Raw genomic sequence first — 25,377 nt, 5'->3', positions numbered from 1 at the left:
GGAAAAAAAATACACTGCAACATGTTAAAAGACAAATTTAAAATGAATTTGAATTTTTGCCAGGGAAGTTGCGCTTTCATTTACTATAATTGCTGTTAAATGAAAAGCATGTTTTGATTTAAAAAAACAAAAAATGTTTATTAAAACGACATTGTTTTGTTTGCTTGGCATGAAAAAATCTGAATTTACAAAAACATGTCCAGAGATATCAACAAATATTGGAACTTTTTTCTTTGTAAAAAAACTTTATTTGAACATTTATAGAAAACCTTTATTTGAACATTTTTTTTTAACAAATTATTTTCTTTGTGTTTTGGATTTTGGAACATGAAATACTAATGCCAAAAACCAAAATGTTTGACCAAATCCAACAGAAAAAAGTCAACACAGTGGTTTGATTGTAAATGTTCTCTTCTAGAACATTCACGTACCAATGAAAACAATTTTTCTGCGATACAACATAAATACAAATCTGTACATCATAATAGCGTAAATACTATTTTTTTTAAAAAACACACTTGTATTTACATCTCCACAAGGGAGAGCAGCTGAAAGATCTTCTATTTACAACTTAAACATATACATTATATATAGATGCATCACAACTTCGCCACATGTTCATACTGAACAACCTCATCCTCTGTAACGAGACACCGTTTATCACACTGTCATTCGATCCTAAATAGGACATAATGCATTATTGAGTACCTGTTAATAACGTGTGGTATTACGTATCAGTCAGTCAACATATAAAATTTCACATGGACAAAAAAAAAAAAAAAAAAAGAATCCACATCAGTCATGCCAAATAAGGCCGGGTGGCTTCCGGAAAGCCATTAGGTGTCGTCAAAATAAACATACACAATATCACAGGACCACACTTTTTTTTTTTTTTTAAAGGTTATGTGTCCACCTTTATGGAAGCAAAGACATAAGGCATCATTGTATCCAAGTTCTGGATAAAGCCTATAAAATCCTCATCCAAGTGCTGAATAGAGTCTATAAAATCTTCAGAGATGACATCATACGGCTTTTGCCTCCTCTCGGTTGAAAGCGAGTGAGTGAGAACCCGCTCAGTCAGTTCGTTTCCGAAAATTCCTTTCCAGTGCAAGCGTTCAAACAGCACGATTCTCATGCTGGATAGGGATTGTTCAATCCACAGTGTTACAGTACTTCAACAGGATAATTCAAGAGTCACAAAGTGAAGGCAATGCAGGTTTTCTTGTTGATCTTGAGGATATGTGGAAATTATTCCGGATAGAGACATGGCACTAAACTTTGTGTTCTTCCACATACGAAAAATGACAAAACTTTGTATGCAAAATTTGGGCTATTTTTTTTTAAAGATGGGAACTTTACAGGGGAAATAACTGGAATTTATAAAGAGGAATATGGAAAATAAATTTGGGATAAAAAAATAACCCACACAATTTTATTTTACCCTGTAAATGAATATCAATTTGCCCCCATGTCTGGTTAGGACAGTAATTTTTTTATTTTTATGCTTTGGATTAATTCGCCCAAATTTCCAGTCCCCCCCCCAAAAAAGGTTGAATTTCCCTTGTAAAGTTTCCACCACTTTTCCAACTCAACTACTAACAGCAGATATGAAACTCTTTGGTTGCCCCTGACATCTTATTGACAGTAGTACATTCGTAATGTTCATATCCCAGATTAATCATCATATGAGCCTCAGGGGTTGTGATCATAACGCCATACAAAAATATGCTTTCTTAAGAAAAACCAAGTGGCTAATATTTCCATATGGACTCCCAGTTAAGCGTTTCCCCCTTAAAAATATACCCTTATGGAAAAATGTGCATAATGAGCATGTGCATATTCAGTGATTAGCTTCATTAGATAGTAAAAGCCTACAAATGACCAAATCAGAATTTTGGCCTAGACTGTGTCTTTGTCTTATCTGAGGAGAGTGGTTGGTTCCGTGTCCATGGAGGGTGGATCTCGAGTCAGACGAGATGGCTTCACAAACACGCCGTGGCCTGGGGGACATCGGAAGTACACTCTCCCCTGGACAGTACCATTGTGCTTCCCTGAGGGAGGGTTAAAATACAACAATTTCAGCAATATTCAAACAACTGGAAAATCATACTTGTCTTACTTGACTATTTTATTTTGGAGATTTTAAGAATGTTATATGATCTTTAGTATTAGAATAAATGTAAAGGAGCAGTTTAATGTCCATTGGATTAGATTACATTTTAAATTATGTAATTAACTTTTAAAAATTGTGTTAATTTTTTTTTTTTAATTGTGGAGGCTGCAACAGTTTAATTGTATCAGTTCAAAGGGGAAAGATTAAAGTATTTTGACTAACTAGCAAGGCACCACTGTACTTGTAGTTAAAACAAACAGTGCCCTCTGGTGGATAGATTCTTCAAATACTTCACTATTATGCAGTACAGTAATTCCTTTGCTACACTTTCAATGAACTCACCCACTGCCAGGTCCAGTTTGACGCCAACCCAGATACCCTTGGCGAACTCCACCCCTCCGACGTAGTGGACCATTCCTCGCCGTTTACCCACCCACACCATCTCCCCGGGCGCCATCCAGTCGGGGAGCTGGGCGACGGGGGTGCACTCATCCCCGCTAGAGTCGCCTGAGGGCTCCGTGCTGCTCTGGTTGGGGCTGGGACAGGGGCTCCCGTGGGGCACATCTCCCTGGGCCGGCTCGCGGATGGGAGGGTCTCCTCCTCTGAGAGGCGGGGCTTTGGACAAGGACGTAACAGCGGACGGTGACGTTGAAGAGATGGTGCAAATAACAGTGTTGGTCGAAATTGGATATTTGTGTAAAGCGGCTGAGGCGTTGTCGGAATTGTTCTTCATAATAGCAACAGAGTCACACGTTTCTATCTCGTTCGTCGTCTTCAGTGTTGTGGTCACGTCAACAGCGTCTTGCTCCCATCCGTCTGTGAAATGATGCAAGCCCTCTTCGGCAATGGTATCATCCGCCCCTTTAAAGTCTGTGAACTCCTGACTGCAACTGAGATTGCAATTTTGAGGCGGAGGAAAAGTTCTCGGCTTGCCACAAGGAACACTGATAGGTAAGGAAGTTGGCGAGTTGAACACCTGCTGGTCTTCACTTCCAGCGGGAACTTTAATTTGCGTGTAGCCCCTTCCGGCGTGACATCCGAGAGCGTCTTGCGAATCTCTGCAGCCGAGTTGATCGGAGCTCTCGCTGGAACTGAACGGCAGGTCGGACAGCGTGGCGTTCGAGGCGCTGTGGGAAAAGTAACCGCTGGTGCAGCTACTGGAGGTGGGGCTACGGGACACCTCCTTCCGCTCCTTCGAGTCGCCGCGGCTCTCCAGGGTGGCGTTGTAGATGTCAAAGTTTGCAAAGTCCTCGGGGATGTACGCCTGGAAGCCGCCGGCGCCGTGTCGGACGTCCACTGCAGCGTCCTCCTCGTCGGATTCCTGCAGAGGGCAGAATGTGAGTTGATGGCTTGGCACATATCTTCACAATTAGTGGTCACGCAGTATAAAAGTAGCCTCGACACGCTAACATGATCTCTCTCACCGTCCCGTGACCGTGTGACATTCACGTGTAGCACTTACAGCAGCACCGTGTGGCAATGTGCGGCTGAGCGCTCTGCAGGTGGGGGTGGGAAGCTTGCAGTGGCCCTCGCTGCCTGCCCTGGGTCTGCGCCAGGGGCAGGGAGGGGGGAGCAGTGCAGGGTTGTCCACACATGAGCGCATGCTCTGCAGATGGGTCAGAACAACAGCACAGGACTTCACGCACGCACACAGACAAACACATTGCATGCAGGCATGGAGGTGGCCAGGTCAGTGACATAGTGGGCATGCATTTTGTAAATTTGTGCTCAAGCTGGAAAACTGCAGACAAAAAAATGCAGGTTGATATGAGTGGCGCAAACATTCATGCGCAGGAGTGAGGATCACAACACAGGGACATTTAACTTATTCCTTCTTGCCTCTTTTCCCAGCAGTGGGCGGGCCTCCAGGACTTTCTTCACCTTATTCTCCTCCTTGACAGGCAGCAAGGACTTGAGGAACTTGGACGGCTGAGGGGATAGAAGCTTGAAAGGACTGGAGTTGAAAAATGTAGGACTCTCTGGAAATGACCCTGATCGGAGACATTCGGTGAGATATTCATAGTTTTCGGAACATGCAGAACTTTCTCTCGTCTGGTTTACCTGAGCCTTCTTTGTTTTTGATCGGTGTACTGCAGAGGGAGCCGTTCTGAGGATTGCAGCTGTCACCATGATCACAGTTCTCCTTCAAATCGATACATCGAACATATTAGCTCAACAAATGATCCCGTCTTTAAAAAAACTACAGCTGCAAAACATGTGATCAACAAACACGGTGTTGAAGCATACCTCACATACTTTGCGGTCTTCATCCTCACAGCTAGTCAGGTCTGTTTTACTGCAGGAAGACTGGAGAGCAGGGAAATTTGTTACTCATGACACATGTCAAAACTATTAGTTCCTGAGAGGAATGTGCTCATTACATGCGGGACATTTGGTGTGCTGAGGCTTCTTCTGAGATGTCTTCCCTTAGTAGAGAGTGCTTCCTTGACAGTCACAGCCTGTGGAAAATAATATAATGTAAAAAAATATAATATAATATCATCTATATAATATAAATTCAAATAATATAATGTTCTATAATTATAGAGATGGATGGATAAACAATACAGTAATAATTGTATTTTAATTACATTATTATACTGAGACATGAATTTGCCAAAATATCTATTTGTCAAATTGGTCAGAATAAATGAATCAGAATTTAGTATCAGGTTGTGACATGGGCAATCCATACGTCTCGACTGTACCTGCCGCAGCCTCTCCAAGCTGAGGATATTCTCCACTTGCAAAACTCCCCGAGTGTATTTCTCAATGTAGGTTTCTCCATCCGGAGTCTCCTCGATGTCTGCACGAGCAGCCATGAGGGCCAATGTTTCTCTCTCCTCTGGCTCCTCTGAGGCCTGACATGAGGAACGAGGGGTTCATTCCAAGACTTTGTTGAGTGTATTTATTAGAATACATGGAGAACATGTTGCACCTTCGGTATGTTGGAAACAATCTCGTAGATCACGCCGCAGGAGTGAAGCATATTCTTAAGCGACATTCTCCTTTTGAGACTCTGTGTGAAACTCTGAATAAGAGAAGTCAAATTGAGTGAACAAACCAAACGCTCGATGTAGTTGCGACATTCCTGACACACCAACCTGCTTGTTGTAGATGTTGACGGCGATCCTTTTGCGGAGCACCAGCTCCATTGAGGCAGGGTGGCTAAGTTGCACTGTGGTTTTCAAGATCAGGTAGATACGCTCGTGAGGAGACGTGACCCGATTGAGATGCACGGAATCGTGGATGGATGAGTCCCAGGAACACACGGCTGACACCTGAAAATAATGAAAGGAAAACCTGAACGATCCACTTGAGAATGATATTTGTAAAAGTAGACGCGAATTAGCTGCGCAGTTCCATCTTTGAACACAGGGAGGCAGTAGACGCAAAGCGGTGACTCACCTCTTCCTCGCTGTGCTTGATGATGGGGAGATAGAAAAACTGGCTTCCGTGCTCCTTGGGTAGGATCGAGTTAACACCCGCAGCATGAGGACCCGTCAGCTGCTCATTCACTGTCAGATTATCAGCTAGTGGAACAAAACTTATTGATATTAAAATTCGAAAATATACAATCATTCATTATATCAGCACAGTCTAATCGACGATAATACAAAAAACAAAAAAGCGGAATCTGCCAGCTTGGTTTTTAGGCCTAATGTGGTGACTCCTGATTCAAATGTCAAGAATGTGTGTGACTCACCATTCAAATCAAGGAAGAGGACTGGGATATGAGCTTCCATTCCGGGAGGCGGAGTCCTGACAGGCAGATGTTTGAAACACGGTTACAAAAAGCAACAGATCAAATGAATTTGACGTAAATATGCCCGAATTGTATACCAGTCGGCGGGAGCTCCGGGGATTCCGCTTCCGGGCGCAGGTACGAGCACGGCGTTTCTCTCCTCGGTCAGGCCGACCCATTGCTCCACCAGACGGGCTTCCCGCTCAATGTCTTCCTCTGACTTTTCTGAATGGATTGAGACCAATCACGAGAACAAACCGTAAGAACCGAATCCAATTTTTCTGGGAGGTTCAAGTCTCACCGTGCTTGTTAATGATCTTTTTGATTTGTTCATCGAGGTACTCCCGTCGTTTGATTAAGGCCTCAGACCATCGCTCTCTTACGCAGCTGAGATCTTCCTCCTAGAAGCAGAGATGCACCTGATTGGCTGTATCTGTTTTTTTGGACCACATTTGTTAATACTGTATCACAAAAAAAAACACACTCAAAACCAAACCGCATCACACCTGTGATATCAGTGCACATCCCCCATGCAAAGTAGTGCCAGCCATGCAACACAAGTGTTTAGCTAGCATGTAGCATGTTCTTGCAGCTCTTCAGTAGTGGCAAGCAAATTAGTGTGCAAATGTAGGCGAAGGGTGGAGCTGTATTTGGCTGCCAAAGAATGGCTGTTATGTTATTACAGTGTGTGTTTTGTTTAATAAAGCAACGGTTTTTGCTTTTTTTTTTTTTTTTTAGTCGGGAGAGGCACAGCCCTCTTCCTCCTCCCTCGTAGGCCCTCAAGCAAAGGCTTGATCGCAAACACGTGATCCTTCATGCTGCGTGTTAAATTACAGCAGGATGAGGGTACCTGATAACTATCCGTATCGTCTTGCACCTCTCTCTGGCAGGGAAGAACACACGCTGTCAGATATGTGTGTGTGTGTGTGTGTGTGTGTGTGTGTGTGTGTGTGTGTGTGCAAGTGTGAGCTGACAGCTCAGAATTTGAGCGACGCAATGTTTTTACACCAAAAAGATTTTCTCAAGTTGTCTTGCATTATAAACTCATTTACCACCAGCCCAGTTCAAATGAATCTTGGACTAGTATCGCCGTCAATGGTAGTGAACGACTTTTAAACATAACCTTTTCTATTTTTGGTCCGAAATGTATTTCACGGACCTGGTAGGTGTCGAGGGGTCGCTGCAATTTGGAGGAGCGTAGAGTCACGCAGCCGATGGAGACGGACAGCATGGCCTCCACCAGCAGAGGTAGGGTGCCTGACTTTTGGACCGGCTTCACGCTGACATGAAGCCTCCTCGAGTGGCCCTGCTTGGACACGTCAACCTCAGTGTGGTGCTTCTGGCACTGGCTTTTAAAATGTGTTCTTTTTTTACATAATTACACCAGTCACAGTGTTTTGTGTTTTTTTTCTCCGACCTGGCGCAGTTGGAAGACTCCTCCCGTGCTGATGTCTTTTCCAGGCTGCAGCTCCACAGCGGCGTACTCTCCCTGTTCATTGAGCTCCTGGATGGAGACCCACAGCTCGATCCTACGAGACACCTCGCTCCACCTTCATGGAACGTGCATCAAAGTGTTCAAATCCTTCCGTTTTTTTCCATGAGCGTGAATTCAACTTACCTGTCTCGGAGCGTCTGAGTCTTGGATTCCAGAGCGTCTAACTCCCATGGAGAACGTCCGTTCCCAGCACAGCAATGGCCCCATACCTCTATTGCCAACGCTCCATCTGATATGAACTCCAGAAAGTCATCTGTCACATGTACAACATAGTCCTGCAGAAAAAAATAAAACAATAATAAATAAAAAGAATATAAATAAAATTAATATCAATAAATAAAATATAAATAAATTAATTAAAAAGAAAGTAAAATAATTGCTTTAGTCCAATTTAAAATATAGCACACTTGAAGACCTCTGCCAAGGCTCAAAACATTCATCACCTGCAAAATCAAGGAGCGTAATTCTGCAAGCGTCTTGGCCGAGATAAAAAGAAGCTGATGGTTCTCACCTTGCAGTGGTCAAACTGGACAGTGAACTGTGCATCTGGGCTCCGAGGGGAAGGTCTGTCAGGGCTCACCATTGGGGGGGCCACTGTGGGTTCGCCATGTTCCCAAAAGGTGTACTGACAGAAAACAAAGTTGGACAGGTTGAGGGGCAGCCCCGTCGCCTCCCTGATGCGAACCTGTAACGTGAAAACACACACAGCATGAGACCCGACTTTTTGAATTTTCAAGAGACTCCGGTCACATAAGTCAAGGTACAGCTACCCTGATAATGAGCCTCTTGGCCATGTGGACAATTTCTCCATTGGTGTCCAAGACCTCATAGCAGCCACTCTCACTGGAGTTCTCAGAGGAGTCGTCCCCACCGCAAAGGCGCTCGGGCACGGCGCCGCTGACCCGCATCAGCTCCACGTGCAGTCTGCCTGCTAACTGTGCGAACAAACGAACCTCCAGTGTAAAACAACAACAACAAAAACCATCAAGTGGATGCAATTAACTTACCTCCCCCTGTTGGCTGATGATGGGAACAGCATATTGCAGTTTGACGTCATGGAAAAGGCACTCCAGAAAAATGTTCGCCACTCCTATTAGGTTGTGGTTTTCTTGAGCGTCGTAAAATGGGTCAGAGTGTTTACCATTTGCCTTGCTGCACTGTTAATTGAATTAAACAAAATGAAATAATCAAATGTCTTTTTTTTTTTTTAACTCTCCTGTCTTGTGTTTCTTACCACTTCCTCTGAGCCTTCTCTCCAGTCTCTATAGTGATCTCTCATGTCCACCAGCTTGTTTTCCAGCTTCTCAATGGTCCACACCTGAGTTGCCCTTCCCTTCCTGCGTACCTGGATGGCTGGCTCACTCACTATGGCTCCACGCTGAATAAAAACAAACAAGTCAGATAAGGCCCCTGAGCAGACGCAACAGTTAAAATGATTGCTTGGCGTCGGCTCAGCCGGCTGACCTTGCGGTTCGCGCTAAGGTTGGCTGCAGGAATCTGAAGAGTGACTTGATAGTCGGTCAGTTTGCTCATCTCCTCTGCCAAAAAGTTGGCCTCTCGCACCAGGGTGTTAGCTTTCAGAACTTGTTCCCTGAGCCGAGAAAGACTCTGTCTGAAAAGTTCATCCCTGGTGCACATGAAGAAAAAAAAAAACAGTTATCCAAAGAGATACAACTCATTGTGTATGAGAAAACTGCTGTGTGAATTGGCAGCGTAACCAACAATGGGCAAAAAAAAAAAAAAAAAAATCGATGATGTGCAAAATTGGAATTTCCCCTTGGAGCACAAGAAGGCTCGGAGACTAAAGGCAGGACACATGCAGTAGAATGCTGCTTGGTGGTTTGACCTAACCAGAACTTTGAGCTTCACTTTTTAAGAGGCGGTTATCTTCACTTCATGAGGGCAGCCGTAATTTGGCATTACTCACTCCTTTAAACACTGTCTTGCAGTATCCTCAAGTTTTAGGTTGGGATAGAACCTCGTATTATGGGATAACGCTGTTTGGGGAAAAACTAGCATAGCGGAAACCGACTGTCCTACTTAGAAATGCAATAGATGGAATTCTGTATTGAGTAGCAAGTGATGAAAAAACAAATATTGACGCTTTTGAATGAGCTCATCGTGTGTCACCGACCGTTCCTCCGTCCACAGTTGCAGCTTGCCGTGCGGTGTGTGCGTCTGGAACGTGAGGCGCTCACTGTTGCTGCGGTGGTGCTGTTGCGTTTTCTCGGGAGAAAGTTGTTGCCGAAGAGATTCCAGCTCCCGCTCGTACATCAACCTTTGTTCTTCCAGAGCCGTGCGCTTTTCTTCCAGGTACTGCTTCTCCAAAACCTGGACCACATTCTGCATGGGGTCTAGAAAACCACACGCAATGCTTGAGTCTTGTTTACAATTTATAGCAGAAGCTACAGGAATTTCTTGGAATTACAAGACAGACCATATCAAAAGTCTACACACCCCTGTTAACATATATAGTATATAAATAAAAGATATGAAGAAGCTGAAGTCTACACACTCCTGGTAAAATATAAATATAATATATAAATATAAGATATGAAGAAGCAGCAGGAAATTCTTGGAAGAACTCAAATGAATTAGAAGTCAGACGATATCAAAAGTCTACACACCCCGGGTAAAATATGAATATATAAATATAATATATGGAGTTTTTTGGTTACTATGTGCTGGCGACAGAAATGTACAGAGAGCTGAAAATAATTACCATTGTTTCCCAGAGTCTTCATTATGACTTCCATTTGGGCAAACTCATAGCTGTAGTCCTGTTCAGAAGATGCCTCACTGGCGGTCTCCACGTCCACCTCCACAAAGCTGTCCCTGGGAGAGGCCCTTTCCAGCTCCTTCAAACGGTCCCGCCGTTTTCGTTTCGGCAAATTGATCCTGTGACAGATTCCATTTTTAGCCTTCCGACTCATCCTATTGGGTTCCAAGTCAAAATGCGGCGCACCTAAAAAAATGGTTGTTGCCCCATAAGATCCGATCTCCATGCCAAAGATGGACCAAAGAATCGATCATTGTTCCATTCACACAGGTACTGCGGAGAAAACGTCAAGTCGGATTATTATCTGCATCCTTTCTTGAACAATTCATTTGCGTCTCGAGGGGGGAAAAAAACATGCTCGTGCTTTGAAAGCAGAGAACTCAAATTCTTCGACAATGAGCTCATGTGAAGCTTCGACGGACAAAGTCGTCGTCGTTTTTTTTTTTTACTGCAGCTCACCGGGCGTTCCCTATGGGCATCAAGGTGACATCACCATCCGGGCACAGTTCCAGTACACAATGCAGCGGCTGGATCCCGATTCCAAACAGCTGGATGTCCTGAGAAGTGTCAGCGCCGACATGTGTGCGCTCCTACACACAGGTGGAAGACATATTAAAAGAGGCCTGAAAGGAATTATCTTCGCCTCCCCCATGTTTGGCCTAATTTATTGTGACAAAATGAGGAAACAAGACTGCGCCTGCAAGGATTCAACCGGAGGGAAAGAAAAAAGAAAAAAAAAAGTGAGTGGGCGCTGTTAGACAAACATTTCCTTTTTTTCAAAGGATGTACAAACGAGTCCATTTCACATTGGAGTGGTCATTCCACATTGAAACGGCAGAAGCTAGACAAAGGTCTGTTGTTGGTGCTTGCTCACACGCCTACAAGGCTGTCTTGCAGGATCAGCTCTGTTTACAATACTTTTATCACATTACAAATAGGATTCCCCGGCTTTTGAGGTATTTCTGACTTTGGTGGGGAAATAAAAAAAAACACCTATGAACCCATGCCAACATTTTTGCTACAACTGAACAAATAAAAAGACCTCCGTCGGTAAAATGAGTACCTTCAGATAGTAAACGAGCAGCTCATTTAAGGCAGGATCGGCGTTCAGGTTGACCAGGAAACATTTGTCTTCGCCCACTTTAATTCCGGATGTTTCCAGAGAGATGCCCATGCTCTCCAGTTGCTTTTGGCGCTCCTGTAAAAACACAGTATGACTTCCCTGTGAGCAAAGTGGATTTATTTCATGAATATTATTTGTCATATATATATATACACACTGTGGCAATCTCCTCGGTCTTCCTCAGTTTCTCCTCCCAAGTGACGGTCATCTCCATGATGAGTTTCTCGGATTCGTGCAGTTTCTCCTTCAGTTCAGGAGCCTTCAAGGACTTGAGAGCAGATCCGGATCACGTTAGGGTAAAGTGACCATGCAAGGTTCTGCTGGTTTCAAAATCTCACCTCAGCCTGAGACAGCTGCACTTTGAGCTTCTCCACCTCCTCTCGGAGCTCTCGGATGATGCGAGCGTTGGGGTCTTCGTTCACGACCGCGTGGTTGACGATCCTCTTGGCTCGATCGGCGTAACGCAGAGTGGAAAGAGTTTCTTCGTAGTTGTCTGCCGCGGGACTCACTGTGGCGATCATTGCCGTCTTGCTGTTCCCACCCAGGTTATCCTGATGAGGAAAATCCCTACTCTAAATTTATGCTGACAGACAATAATAATAATGAATGTGGGCTACAAACCTTGAGCAGCCAGGTGAGGACTGAGTCTCTATAAGGCACAAATTTGGCCTTCCCTTTTCCTGCAGACTGATCAGCCAGCGCAGAAATCACACAACCTAACGTGGTCAAGGACCTACAACCGAACGCAAAGTTACATTTAAAGACTCCACAAGTGGCCCAATCAAGGGATGATGATACAACCACTGGCGGAGCTAGGAGGGGGGGCTGCAGGGACACCGACTTCCCAATATAAATTGACTTTAGTTTCCCCCCCATTTTTACATAAAAAAATAAACAAAAAAATAAGAACGTTAATAAATAAATCAATAAATAAATGATTTTAGCTTCTCCAGGGACTACAACCACATTTTTTAATGATGTGTCCGATTGGCTTTTAATTTCCGAATATACCCACTTGTTGATGTTGCTTCCTTCTTTTAGTCGCTCGCCAGCAGCTCCCGTCTTGGACACCCGTTCACTTCCTGCCAGGTCAACTAGACTCATCTTGCTCACCTTCTCCCCGGAATTCTGATAATAAAGCCAATTCATTGCGAGGTGAATACATTTGCGGAACACTTTGTGTCTTAATGCAGAGTCAAAAAGACTCACCCCGGATTGTAGATCGTATAATGTTTGTGTGACGATAATACTGAAGACGCCGTGAGATCGGCTGCTTTCCTCATTCATGTTGGTGGCTGCCACCGTGCGAGATTTGTTCCCTTCCGACATGAGCACTTCAATGTCCTAAAGTCAAGGAAGACAAACGAGAGATTTTATCTATTTTTTCAAACCACATATGACATCACGCATGGGTCATTTATTTATATTTGAAACTGATAGTGTTGAGTTGCAAATTGTTTACCCTAGTTGCTGATTATTGTCGAAACACTGGCAACAGTTTTACATTTCATAAGTTTTACAGTTTGAAAGCTTGGAGGAGATTTCCGTGGATTTGAGGAAAAATGTGCAAACAGATCCTTTTGAGAACAATAAAAGGCAGCCAACGTTCACATGCACTTTAGCGAGACGGAGCTCTAGGAAATCCAGTGTGTTGATATCAGGCGAACATGGCGCACAGAAATAGGGTGGGGATTTTTAAACTTAATTAAGAAAAGCCCCGCCAATGCTTGGCATACAATCCACCCCGAAAAACCACACGGGTGCATTCCACATTCACATTATATGTGTCATTAGGAGCTCATGAGAATTAAAACCACATTGTTAAGCTCAGTGCTATTTGGCTGCAAACGATTCGTGTTTGACGCCATAAATGATTTTTATTTTTTTTTTGCATTTGTGAAATTTGAGTGGATTTTGTTCAGATGCACAAGACAAGGGTATACCTCAAAGTTGGTCACGGCCAGCTGAGACAAACCATCCACGTATGGACCCAAGACTTTGTGCTCACGAACCTTCAGGGACTGTCGGCTCCTTAAAAGAGAAACGGTCTGGTGAGTAAAAGGAGTGTAAATGCCTCTCATGGCACCGAGCACATTTCATTTCCTTATTCTTTAAAGTCGCCCTTTTTGTGGCTTTTATGGCAATTTGGAGTGCTGACACCATCAGTTTTACCTCAAGCATAAAATGGGATCGAAGGACAGAGAAGGACAACTTGGGTGGAGTGTCTGCTCATTCATCTAGCGCAAAATTACACAACCAAAGAGCATTTAAGACACATGAGAATTGTTTTCAAATGTTGTATTTAAATCAACACCTATTGCTAAAGAAGGAGGAACTTTTCATCAAGATTCAGGATGTCATCTGGATACAATAAAATAATAACATCATGCATAATAACAATAATAATAAAAAAGAATGACATATGATAAGAGAAGGACATGTCTGAACTTTCAGTATATATGGGAGTTTAAACATTGAATTGAAATTGTTGCCAGATGCGCATTCTGGAGGAGATCCGCTTGAAACATGACTTCACATTTAGAAGCTGATGTTAAAAACACATTTCTCTCTTAACTGACAACATTTGGCTGGGAACAACATCCTGTTGAAAGAATGGCCGTATAAATAAAGGTTGACGTGACATTAAAAAAAATCAAAACGGTGAAGGATAGAGATACATAAAAACTGTCAAAATGTTTTTCACAGTTGTTCACTTGTTTCTAATTAAGTTCATTTTGTGTAATAGCTAGCTAGCATAAACAAAATTGTTTCCCCATTGGACCTGAATACATTCTTCCCTCGAGTGTGCCTCACTTTTCAGTTTATAACTTGTATGAAATATAGAAAAGGTTTCCCTTTAGGGCTGCCTGCTAGTTGTTGAAGAGAAATCCAATAGCTCAGTAGGTCACTCTATCCAACTCGGTGTACTCCGGTTAACAGTTACCAGGTTTCCTCTTTCCATTAAGGTGACCTACCTACCACCCGCTGCAAGTGTGTTTTTATTTTTGTCAGTCAGCTAGTGATGACATGCACTTTGATTTCATTTTCAACATCTTCTTTGGGGAGAATCTTAATGTTTACATTCTTAACCGAGCCTCAGATGTTAGGAATGAAGAGGGGCCTTCTTCTACTCATCTTGGAATGAAAAGATATATTTTGTAAAGCATTTTGGCTACACATAAAGAATATTTTATGTCAATGAAAATAACATTTTTGGGTTTCAGGTCAGTGGTTGGACAATTTCTTGAATTCAGCCCAATCATCGGAATTTGCAAATGCATTATTGGTTTATTCAACCAATTTACTGCAGACTGGAAATGACTATTTTGCAAAACCAAAGTCATTTTGAAAAGTGGACATGGGGTCGTAATTTAACTGTATCCATCTATCACCTGCACTTTCAAAAGTGACAATGCCTTTCCAACACCTCCATTCAAACTACGGGAAAGTCCGTCTTTCCATTTTGAATGGAGACACATTTGTGAGACAAGTCACAACAATGGCAGCGGCTTGAAGAGCCGTGTAAATAGTAAACCAATCAACTGCGGGAAATGGCCAAAGCTTCCTACTTGGCTCCGTCACAGTCCTGAGTCAGGCCCAAGTGGGAGCAGCAGCCACCGAGGTCACTGCTCACGCTGCAGTCGGAATGAATCAGGAAAAATGACAAAGTTTGAGCAAGCAGCTGTGTGTGTCACCGCAAGTCCAAAGCATTAGCTCATTGGCTTCACCGAGCAGATTTAGGTCACATGTGTGTTTACTATGAGAGAAAAAGCACAAGACCACCCATCAGACTCACCCTTTGGGATCGAGGAGGTCGCGGACCTTCTCGTTGTAGATTTCCATGTAAGACACTTCCACTTTAAAAGTGTGTCCCTCGTTGGACTCTTGATGGACCCTTTCGAAGAGCGTGCAGCACAGTCGAGGGATCAAACCCGGCTGCTCCCCGTTTCCCATCATGGAAAATGATTTGCCAGAACCTATAAAAACAACAAAAGTGCTTTAAATGCATTTGTATCTGACAAGACGTTCAGGCTGATATGATCATAAAATAAAATCTCTGAAGGCAGATTTAATCGATTTTTTTTTCCCCCAAAGGTTTTGACTTGAACCAAAACAAGTATAGCTTTGTTTTTCCCCTAATCGGATTCGCTTTATTTCTCGAGATAAGAAACAAACTTTGGAACACTTTTCCCCCTCCAGGTCATTTTCTTGCATCAGTCCAACTCAAAAAGAAACAATATTTTCTTTCTAATGAAACTATTCCGAATAATTCCACATTTTTAGAATTACCTGTTTGTCCATAGGCAAATATGCAGGCATTATATCCCTGGAATGCATTTTCAAGTATTCCCTCTCCAAGGCACTTGAACACCACCTCTTGACCTTTTGGACAAAGACTCAGTTACCATGGCGATTAGTGTAAACAGATAATCATTGCTTTTCATTTGTGGGCAAATGACAACAGTTAACGAGAACTCGAAACACAAATCCAGCGAGCGCTTGCTGCCTGGTCATGTCGAAAGTATTTGTCTGTGCCGCGCAGTCTCTTGTGTCGTGCTACTTCTAAATAGAACGGCTGTTTAATAAGCGAAATAAAGCCTCGGCTGTGCAAGCTTCAGGCCTGTGCCCCGAGTGGTCGTATTGTCCTCTCCGTGTATATGACATCTCCATCACAAAACCGAGTGGCGAGCAAAAGAGCCACAATCCTAATGAAGAATGTTCCGCTTGCACAAATGAACCAATTTTCTTGCGTGAAATGTTGCGTAAAGCATTCATTAGCGATATGAATAGTAGTATCTGATTAAATATGCGCAAGGACATGAATTAGAGTGCTTAGAAAAATAATGCACATGTAAATATAAACACTTTCATATTGTTCCCACTGCCAAGGAGGTTGTTTATATTTTTGTTAGTTAGCAGTAGAGGAGTGAGGCATTTCATTTGTTTCAAAGATGGATAAAGTGTTGGATTTGTTTATGTTTGTGCGAAATGTAGCTTAAATTATTAGTTTTCTAATTGTGATGTGAAGCCTAGTAGGATGGTGCCTTATAATTAATTATAAGGCATTATTATTATTATTTATGTATAGATATACATATATTATTATATTTATTAATTATTTATTATTATTATATTTAATTTTTTTGAATACAGCACAAGGACATTTGACTCCCAAAGCGCTTGCAGCCAAATTCTTGAAACGTAATGCATGTTTGAAGCTCTCTAGGGAGGAGTGAAGACTTATCACGTGTGACTCACCGGCATATTTGGGAACGTTGGACTCATCCATGGACCAGAAACAGTGGTCAAAGGCGAACACCTGCGGAGAAGACAGCGAAGAGATCACCGACACATTTTCCACACCCGTCCGAGCGTTTACACTCCGACACGACTCGATCCTGCTTCCATAACGGGCGCCAAATCAAGCTTATTGTGCCGTGCCGTGCGAGTAAATCAGCGGGATAGAGCATGTCTGCGAGACTAAGATACAGACAAACTGAGCTTATTGTTCAAAGTAATGCTCATTAAGACGCTCTGTACAAATCCACTGTTAGCGCTTTTGTCATAGTGGCTGCGGCTAAATGAATTCATAAATCAGGGTCAGCGCTCCCCCAAGAAATTCCAGCACTCAGTGACCCTTGTCTCCAAGGAAACGGGGCCCGAGCGCTTCCCGGCGGTGCATGCTGGCTCGCAGCCCTCGCTGCTGCCTTTCACAACACAGAATTGAGCAGAAGAAACGCTTTGCTTTGTATCCTAGAGGCACCTGCATGAGCTAGCTCTGGACTAATGACACAGAGAGATGCTCTCTCTTTTAGCATAAACCCGTCCGTGTGTGTGTTGACAGAACGTTCAAATAGCTCGTTATTGTCACGTTAAAAGATCGTGCTGCTGTTACAAATTGCTGTCCGAGCACCTCCCTTCCCCAAGATCTTACGAATCATGATAGGGGCTATTTACTGAGATGCTTCTGCTTTTGCACAGTCAGCATGAGTGAATGCTTTGAAAACAAAACCTGTTCTTGTGACTTCAGTCAAATGAGTTTGCAAGGAACAAAAAGTGCCATCATTCTCAATTAGAGCTGCTTTGCTAGCTATGGCTGAGCAGACTCCTCTGGACTGTGGCTCCATGAAAAAAATGTTCTTGATTGGACAATAGAGTCTTTTCAAGTCTCCCGCAGGGGTTAGCTTCACTTCCGCTACCTGTTTTTGCACTTGCACTTGCAATCAGGGATAATCAAAGTGGTGAAATGAGACGTCAGCCCAACGCTAACAACCGAGCCATCCGACAATAACATTTCAATCGGACCAGGAAGCAAATAGTTCAAGAAAACCACCTGCTGAGGTCGGAAGATGCTCATCGAGGCAGAAGAGCTAGCAAGACTGTCTCGCTAACTAGCCAAAGGCAACAGAGCGACCATTTCTTATCTTGTCCATTTGACAGCAAAATAGAAATTATATTACTCTGTATAAAAACCGTGACAACATTTTTATTTGAAAATATGAATCTTGGCTGTTTATAGCCGACAATGCTAATGCTAGCAAACGTCTCATCATCGAGATCCAATTTCTGCCTTGGTTTTCCACACCAAAAAATTGAAGTTTATTTTAGAGAACGATGAGCATTTTAATAAAACATTTGAAATCGGATACCGCCTTATGCATAATTCCGAGTAATCCGACAAAAGTGTTAAAAACCGTATATGGGACTACAACATTGTTGAAACACTCAAAGAAAAATTAGCAGACACGCGCTGGGTTTAGTGTCAGGGTAAATTCAGGTTACAGGCCCGAGAGAGCCAGTCCCCCCGGGACCCCGTCAACGAGTGTACTCGACACAAAAGACGACCCTCAATGTACGAAGCATCCCGAGCCGGTCAAGCTCAGCAGTGAGGCGTCAAGGGGAAGAAGTGGGGGGTGCGCTTGCAACAATGCAGCTTTCAATGCGCGCGCACACACTAGCCCAGTGTCCATGCACATCCTGCTCTCATTGTAGCCCCTTTGTGGGTGCTCAGCACATCTTAAAGCGCTGACACATTCACACGGACATCTATCCGGCGCCTGCTGACCAACCCAGAGACTAAAACGCCCTCAATCACCGCCTTTGTGTAAAGACATGCGCAGGATGCTTCTCACATCCTCAAGGAAACCATTTTCAGCATCTCTGATATGTCACGCGATCATTAGAAGAACACAGGCGGAGGGTAACATACCTTTGATTGTTTCCTGCTGAAATCCATCAGGAGGAGTCCGAGGTGGGGAACAAACAGAAGACATAAAAAGACCAGTTAGGAATATTGATCTTAAATGCTAAACACAAATGAAATATTCCTGGATGTCGCCAGGAAACTTGAGCGTGTGTATACACTAAATCAGTTTTTGCTTCTGTTCACTTCCAAGTAGCACTTCCTGCTGGTCACTGCTGTGATTGGGTTCAGGAGTAGGCCAGTGGAACTAAGCGAGGCAAGAGCATTCATCGTCCCACTGACTCTGTTGAGTAAATAGATCTTCTGCCTGTGGACTTAACAAAGAGGCCAAGTTGGGGATGGCTGCACTCGGCATACCCGGATGCCGGAACTAAGGATAAAAAGTTTGACTCGAGTTATGTTGGATTACATTTTTGAACCGCAGGTCCACCCAGACCACGGTATGATGAAATTAGTCAAAAGAACAACTGGCCATTAAACCAAATGTTGCAAAAGTCATTCTGTGGGAATTTTGAGGAACATTTTCCTTCTGGGTGGACAATATAAACGGCCACATGTGGTATGTGGAGAATCCCGAGCGAGACAATAGAGAGAATTGTAGTCCATCTCGCTATATATAGGTTTTGTTAACACAATTACTTCCTCGCTAAAGACAAACGCAGACTTCATTCATGACATCCATTATTTCTTTTTCGCAGCTGCTTCGATCACTTTAAGAGCCTCCCAACATAAATTCCAGCACTCCTCAGCCTCCCAATATAATCTTTTAATCTCACCAGATATTTGTCTCCATCTTAACAATGTGCAAGAAATCACTTTTCGTGATCATATTTATTATTGTTAAAAATGCATTTCAGTGCCAGTCTCGGCGACTCGGTCACAAAGCTCGGACGGTGCAACCTCGAGGCGATTTGCTTGAAACTTAGCGTGTATGACATGTTGAGGTTGGAGGGCTTATGTTGCGGTTCAGCACACACGAGGCTAACGCTGCTGGTTTTGTGCGCTTCATTGTACTTCGTGTGAAGTGTGTCGCCGTGGCCGCACGTTGGCTCCCGGCCTTCCAGCCAGCCGTTCCATGATAAGACATCCGGAAAATTTCTCAGCATGGCTGGAAGACAGTAACAATTCACCCGACCCCCTCTAAAGCAAGGTTATCGGCCATATTGTTAAATCTCAAATAGAAGATATCTCCCTTGAGACTGACTTTGGGGTTGTTTTTTTTCAAATCTTTCCCATTACGAGCTGGTATGCATTGGTTGACGTCTTCTGTCGAGTTTTAGATTACTGTATGCTCCCCAAATAAAAATGATGAAGGGTGGGAGTGCCCGCAGCGGGATCCCCCCGTGGATATGGAACAGGATTAAGGCCACTGGGTCATTATGTTGTCAAAAAAATGTCCTCTTCCAGCCCAGCGGGTAACAAACACAAGATTACATACAGAATGCATCATCCAGCAATACCGCATTTAATCATAAAATCTTTTTAAAAAAGCCTCTCATAGGAATTTATGGTCACAGACGAGAACAGTACACTTGACCATCGTCCAATTTCCCAAATAGAGCGTCCACAAGATGTGGTAGCTCCAAATTTACAAATGAAGTAATTTCAGATAAACAGTCTAATGAGATAATCCTGCTTCTTAAATGGACCGATGTCAAGTCACACGCACAGGAACAGTCTCACACAAACACACACAAAGGAGATTCAAATTCCGTCTAATTGCTACATCTCGAGCCCTCCAAACCATTTAACCTCAATTTAACCACACATAAGACTCTTTCCCCTACTCGCCTGTCAACGTGTTTCAGACAATTACAAGTCATACGCGATTTGAGCCAAACACAACGGAGTGTGTCAGTTTTAGGTTACAGCAGATTGCGCTGCTCTGGAGCCCAGGCTAACATTTCAAATATTCCCCGAGTATGTTTAGAACGAATCAAGCTGGTCGCTCCCACCCACTCAAAGTAGGAGATCACCTTGCTGCACAGACTTAGAAAAAATAATACATTGAGTCTTGTGTGGGATTGTTAAAAAAAAAAAAAATTCCATGAAGTAGGCAAGAAGAACACTCAATAGAGCAGACAAGGCTGAAATGTCAACAACGTGAAATGTAAATGTTTACTCCTTAACAGGGTTGCTGGAAGTAATTTATTTAAAAATAAATTATAGAATGTGGTCAATTATGCGATCAAAGCAACCAGCGGAGGCGCTGTTTATCCAATTGCAACAGCCAAAGAAGAACAATATGTGAGCTATGAAAAGTTGAGTTACATCCACTCTGACCTTAGCTTTGACCCCACTCCCTTGGGCATCATTAATTTATTCGGTATGACACTGGCATTTAAATAGGTTCCACGGAGAATATTTTCCATCCCATTATAGGAATAAAGAGTTTAAAATGGGTCATGAGCAGATAGGGGATGCTGGAAGGTTGTTTGGATGTAGCCTATTCCGCCACAATTGCTTCAAAATTAAACAAAGAGCGTGAACTATAAATGACGTGAGAATTATTTTGCACTTAAGAGAAAAACATGCATCATTTATATTTTACAAGTCGGCTAACTCCTGCATGTCTCGGCAACAGTTGTTGCTCGGCAACAACTCCGCAAACACGCGGCCAAGACAAACGACCAGCCTTGTGAGTCAAAGTTCCGACATAAAAGCCAAGCGCAGACTGTCAAAAACAGTCTTAATGAGGAGCAATGCGCCGGATGCTCCTGTTGGGGAATTTTCCTTCGCACATGCCAACAACGCAGATGAAGCAGTTGGGCTCCAATCGTGTCCTCTCAGGCATTTGTGACGCTGCAGTGACGAGGTGGGTCCGCGGGCCTAGCGTACTGAATGATACGCCGCCCCAGAAGCATTAAATCACTTTCACAGGGTTGGTCAATCTGTTCATTTCGATTGCAACTCTCCTTCCCAAAAGATATCAAGTGACATTTACTATCGGGACACACCTCTTTCGACCCTGCCTACTTGTAGATGTCACATGTTTGAATAGGTTTAGCGTGTGGCCGCTACGGACAAAAGGTCACAAAAGGAATAAGATGGCCGAGAAACACACAACTAAAGACATTATTGCTGTCACGATAGATTTATTCGTCGCTAAAGACCAGAAGCCTTTTTGAGAACAAAATTAAATTCCTTAACATAAAGCGAGAGAATTCTTAGGTCTTGTTGCAAGAGAAACCACATCTGAGCCTGATGAGCCACAGATGCAACAAAGATGGACGCCGCCATCTTTTCTCCATTCTGTGAAAACAATGGGACAGCCTTTGAACAAACAGGCCTTTTGGGATTTGGACTTTTCAATTATATAGAAAGATCTCCGGACATCTTTCTACATGGAAATGTTGATGAGTGGAGACAATCATATCTAGACAAAGGGAACATTCCTGAGAGCGGTCACCGGACAAGGCAGCTTGTCATTTTAGAAAGGGGTGTTTTGAAAAGCCAGAGAGCTGCTCAAATGATACTAAAAAGAGAGAATGTTCAATATATGTTTGAATACATTGACATTCTATTGATAAAGACAATGGTGTGGGTTTAGCATTTGGTAATTTATCATTTTACATGATGGAAATGGTTATTCTTAAAATCTTTAAGCTCTTTTTTCAAATTTGGTCATGTGACATTCACAAGCTGAGCCGTGATTGGTCGATACCTGAGCCCTGAGTATGTGATGTCATTTTACGTCGACAGCAAGTGGCAAAATGCGATTTTTTTTTTCAAAGGTGTTAATTGTACATAAAAATAATAAAGTTAAATAAATTTTAGACAAAATAGTAATGTTTTACTGCTGTATTCTATCAAGGCTGAACAGTTTGACCTGTCAAGCTAACCGCTACATAAACATCTGGGCGCTGTTATCATTTTTGAAGATGGGAAACACACATCCAAGTTTGATCATATCTCCCTTTCAGAAGGTCTTGGCGGCTTTGTATTCAGTTGTGTTGGCAGGCAGGTTGGAACATGACGAATTGTGATACGGGACACCCCCCCTCTTGAGGGGTATTTCCTTGTCATGATGCCCCTCCACTCATCTCCACCACACACAGCAGCCTCAGGTGTTTCTCTGCCTCTCCATCCCCCATTAAACCATTGTGTCGACAGAACACAAGCATTCCCATGTCAAATATGCTACGTGGTGCCAGCATAACGTGCAGATGAAAGGCGAGAAAGACCATTCGGAATTTAGGGGAAACTTAACCTGCAGCTTAGTGATCACGAGTGTTACCATAATACAGTGAAGTGTAAAGAATGAAGCTCAACCATCAAAGCAAATCCCTCATATGCTTCCGAATTCTCATTTGCTGTGTGGTCCGTGCGTGGAAAACAGGATTTCCAATTTTTGACGCGTCATGAGATCATCTGAATCCCAAACTTAATTCCACTTCTATATTCTTAGAAACACAAAAATCCATCCGTACGTCTTTTACTCTCTGTTCCCATGGGAGAGGAAAAGTTCCCATGACTAAGTCCCGCTGCAGCCATATTTGATAGCCACTAAAACTGACACTTCTCCAGCACACAGCAACAGGTGTCCTCAAAACACGGCTGCAACGCGAGCAAAAAGCTTTTCTCGCAGTTCCACCATCAGCAAGAGAGAAAATTATATGCCTTGGCAAAACCACTGTAGTCTAAACACAAGGAGCCAAATCACCAGCAGCAAGGCTGCTTACTTTGTGTCAAGTCAAAATACATGCAGCAAGGTTGGGCAACACTATTTGACATGATTTGTCACACTGGACATCAAATCTTAAGTTAGCGTTCCAAATATGATAAAGTTGCAAGAAATAAGAAGCAGTTTCTCACCAACATCTGTTAAACGTGGCAAAATGTGCACTTACGTCAATCTTAAATGGACAGTGCATTTATTTAGCCATTCTCAGCAGTAAAAAGTTAAGATTTTGTCCAAAATGAATTTGATCAAGATTGACCAATCACAGCTCATCTGCTTTCTGTTTGGACATGTGACATTCTCCAGGTGAGCCGTGATTGGTTGCTACATGAGCCCTCAGCACATGTCATTTACAGTCAACAGCAAGTGGCAGAATACACTTTTAAAGATATTAAATGTTCATGAAATGTTATCAAATTAACTGATGAAAATATAAAAAAAAAAAAAACGTTTAAAATTTCCCACTATATTCCACCAATGGTAAATCAAGACGACTTAATGTGACAGCTACAATGCATCCACTTAAACGTCATCTTAAGCAGCATTATAATGATGTCACACTTTGTTTGCTTTCATAAAGTCTGAGTGGGATCCATAATATTTTACAGCTTCTATTCCTGACATTAAGTGCCCGTCCTCTACAGCACTGTCGTGTTACCCGGCACCCTTGGCTTAAATTAGCTCAGCGGCAAAACCTTGAGAGATTCATCGGCTAGGTTCAAATGCATCACGATTGTTGGATATTGGAAACTTAACATCAATGAGACAACATATCAAGTTGCACATACATTGGACTTCATCATGGGAGTCGCATATCACTTCCTTAGCAATCTTTCAAACTGACTTCAATGTGACAATTGCAATGCACAACCTGCAACTTGCTTTGGTGGCAGGAAAATGATTTATTTAAATGTATTCATATTTTACTCAATTGCTGTAAAAGGTCACAATATTGTCTTATATACTTGATTCATGTGAGAATGTGAACCAATTTGTTTTTTTGCTGTAATAGGTCACAATATTGTGTGAAAGGCAGATGTGCTAACAACCACTAGTGTTATGACAACACGGTACAACATCATAGGATGAAGTTTTGTTAGTGCATACTGCACGACAAGCTCGGTGAAAGTTATTTGTGCACTTGCACTTGGGGTCAGACGTTTACATAACACCCCGGGAGCCCCACGGTGCTTCAAATATTTGGTGACACTCAAAACCAAGCACAGTAATCCAAACTATTAAAGATTTTGCAGGGTGGGCAACCACAATTCAAATCCAGTTGGAGTGATGATATTTAAACAACACTATGGAATTGTTTTCTTATTATTTTTTTACCTGTTGTCTCCTTTTGCATTGGAGGGTGGCGCGTACAGAACCGTCTGGTTGTCCTCCATGTCCACCACGCATTTTGTGTTCAGCTCAATTTCTGTACGTTTGTTTTGGAAAACAAAGCAGACAACGAGGTGTGAAATACGACTTCATTTAATTCCGTTAAAACTCCATAAGTCAACCCAAGTGACGCTCTTTGAAAAGGGATGAAAAGTTAGCGCATTTTACAACACACTTAAAAAAAAAAAAGACTTACCTCTCCGGTTCATGGGCCGAACTCTTACAGCAACTTTTACTTTAGTATCCGACATTTTTGCCGACTTTTCGCTTTTCTCTCAGCGGGGGAAAGTCTTCGGACAACAAGTCCGAATCTGTACCGTGGCAAAAGGCGACAGATTGCGACTCAAATCGCCCCTAAAGCGTTCGCGCGTCAAAAAGAAACGTCAGGAAAGCGTCCATGCTTGTCCTTTATATCCATTCGGTTTGATTTTTAGATAGAAATCCAGAGCTCGACTCCGCTTCCATACAGCATCCCCACCGCCATCTTCCTCCACCGACCGTCCGGGAGCTCGACTGCTCTGCTCTGTTGTGCTCTCCTCTGGCAGGCTGTGGAGGCTGCACCAAAGCACCAAAAGAGGGGCAAACCATTTTTCTTGCACTGCGCGAAACAGGGGCGAGCCCACCGCTCATTAAACGCACATGTGATGGAGAGTGGTTATTTTTCACACAGCCGTGAAATTTCATTTTCACCCAATAAATGCTTTTACTCACCGACATTTAGACACGAACTACGCAGTGGTGACCAACCTATGGTTTGTGGGCTATTTGTTGGCCTACTATCCATTTTGGTATGTTCGCAGCATATAGTGAAAAAATGTACACACAATAAATGATGCGGCTATAGAATA

General features: G+C 43.0%; 1 protein-coding gene and 1 long non-coding RNA gene across 5 annotated transcripts; one reads left to right on the top strand and one right to left on the bottom strand.

The window, feature by feature from the left end:
* Positions 1–218: 218 nt before the first annotated feature.
* Positions 219–25,087, bottom strand: kif13a (kinesin family member 13A). Of its 3 annotated transcripts, XM_061288660.1 has the most exons (40): positions 24,726–25,087; positions 24,476–24,566; positions 18,466–18,481; positions 16,515–16,575; positions 15,546–15,638; positions 15,052–15,232; positions 13,199–13,286; positions 12,465–12,599; positions 12,271–12,383; positions 11,877–11,988; positions 11,594–11,806; positions 11,413–11,523; positions 11,196–11,330; positions 10,592–10,722; positions 10,319–10,405; positions 10,076–10,251; positions 9,488–9,707; positions 8,818–8,980; positions 8,588–8,731; positions 8,361–8,510; positions 8,124–8,288; positions 7,865–8,038; positions 7,477–7,628; positions 7,276–7,408; positions 7,018–7,164; positions 6,709–6,741; positions 6,160–6,259; positions 5,957–6,083; positions 5,820–5,875; positions 5,522–5,646; positions 5,218–5,394; positions 5,052–5,144; positions 4,822–4,974; positions 4,495–4,572; positions 4,361–4,420; positions 4,175–4,256; positions 3,953–4,104; positions 3,576–3,719; positions 2,456–3,434; positions 219–2,051 (listed from the first exon to the last, which is right to left on the bottom strand). In XM_061288660.1, exons 1-40 carry the CDS (start codon positions 24,778–24,780, stop codon positions 1,918–1,920), a joined length of 5,739 nt encoding a protein of 1,912 aa, XP_061144644.1. In that variant the 5' UTR covers positions 24,781–25,087; the 3' UTR covers positions 219–1,917. The 3 variants fall into 3 exon arrangements, with proteins under 3 accessions (XP_061144644.1, XP_061144645.1, XP_061144646.1); XM_061288661.1 differs by lacking the exon at positions 6,709–6,741; XM_061288662.1 differs by lacking the exon at positions 3,576–3,719 and having other exon boundaries at positions 24,726–25,086.
* Positions 3,311–7,423, top strand: LOC133160862 (uncharacterized). Of its 2 annotated transcripts, none has more exons than XR_009715956.1 (5): positions 3,311–3,450; positions 3,965–4,121; positions 4,210–6,117; positions 7,025–7,106; positions 7,285–7,423. It is a non-coding gene; the product is annotated as an uncharacterized LOC133160862 (long non-coding RNA). The 2 variants fall into 2 exon arrangements; XR_009715957.1 differs by lacking the exon at positions 3,311–3,450 and adding an exon at positions 3,685–3,802.
* Positions 25,088–25,377: the final 290 nt, after the last annotated feature.

This window comes from Syngnathus typhle, linkage group LG10 (genome assembly GCF_033458585.1).
Source record: "Syngnathus typhle isolate RoL2023-S1 ecotype Sweden linkage group LG10, RoL_Styp_1.0, whole genome shotgun sequence".
NCBI lineage: Eukaryota > Metazoa > Chordata > Actinopteri > Syngnathiformes > Syngnathidae > Syngnathus > Syngnathus typhle.
The sequence above is the reverse complement of the archived record's forward strand: the minus strand, read 5'-3'. Positions and strand labels throughout refer to the sequence as shown.

What these genes read in the sequence shown, in the direction of transcription:
- kif13a (XM_061288660.1), bottom strand. Translation starts at nt 24,780, where the DNA reads ATGTCGGATACTAAAGTAAAAGTTGCTGTAAGAGTTCGGCCCATGAAC. An exon ending in ATTTGCCTATGGACAAACAG is followed by an intron (nt 15,233 to 15,545) that starts GTAATTCTAAAA and finishes TTGTTTTTATAG; the next exon opens with GTTCTGGCAAATCATTTTCC. An exon ending in TATACGATCTACAATCCGGG is followed by an intron (nt 12,384 to 12,464) that starts GTGAGTCTTTTT and finishes CTTTATTATCAG; the next exon opens with AATTCCGGGGAGAAGGTGAG.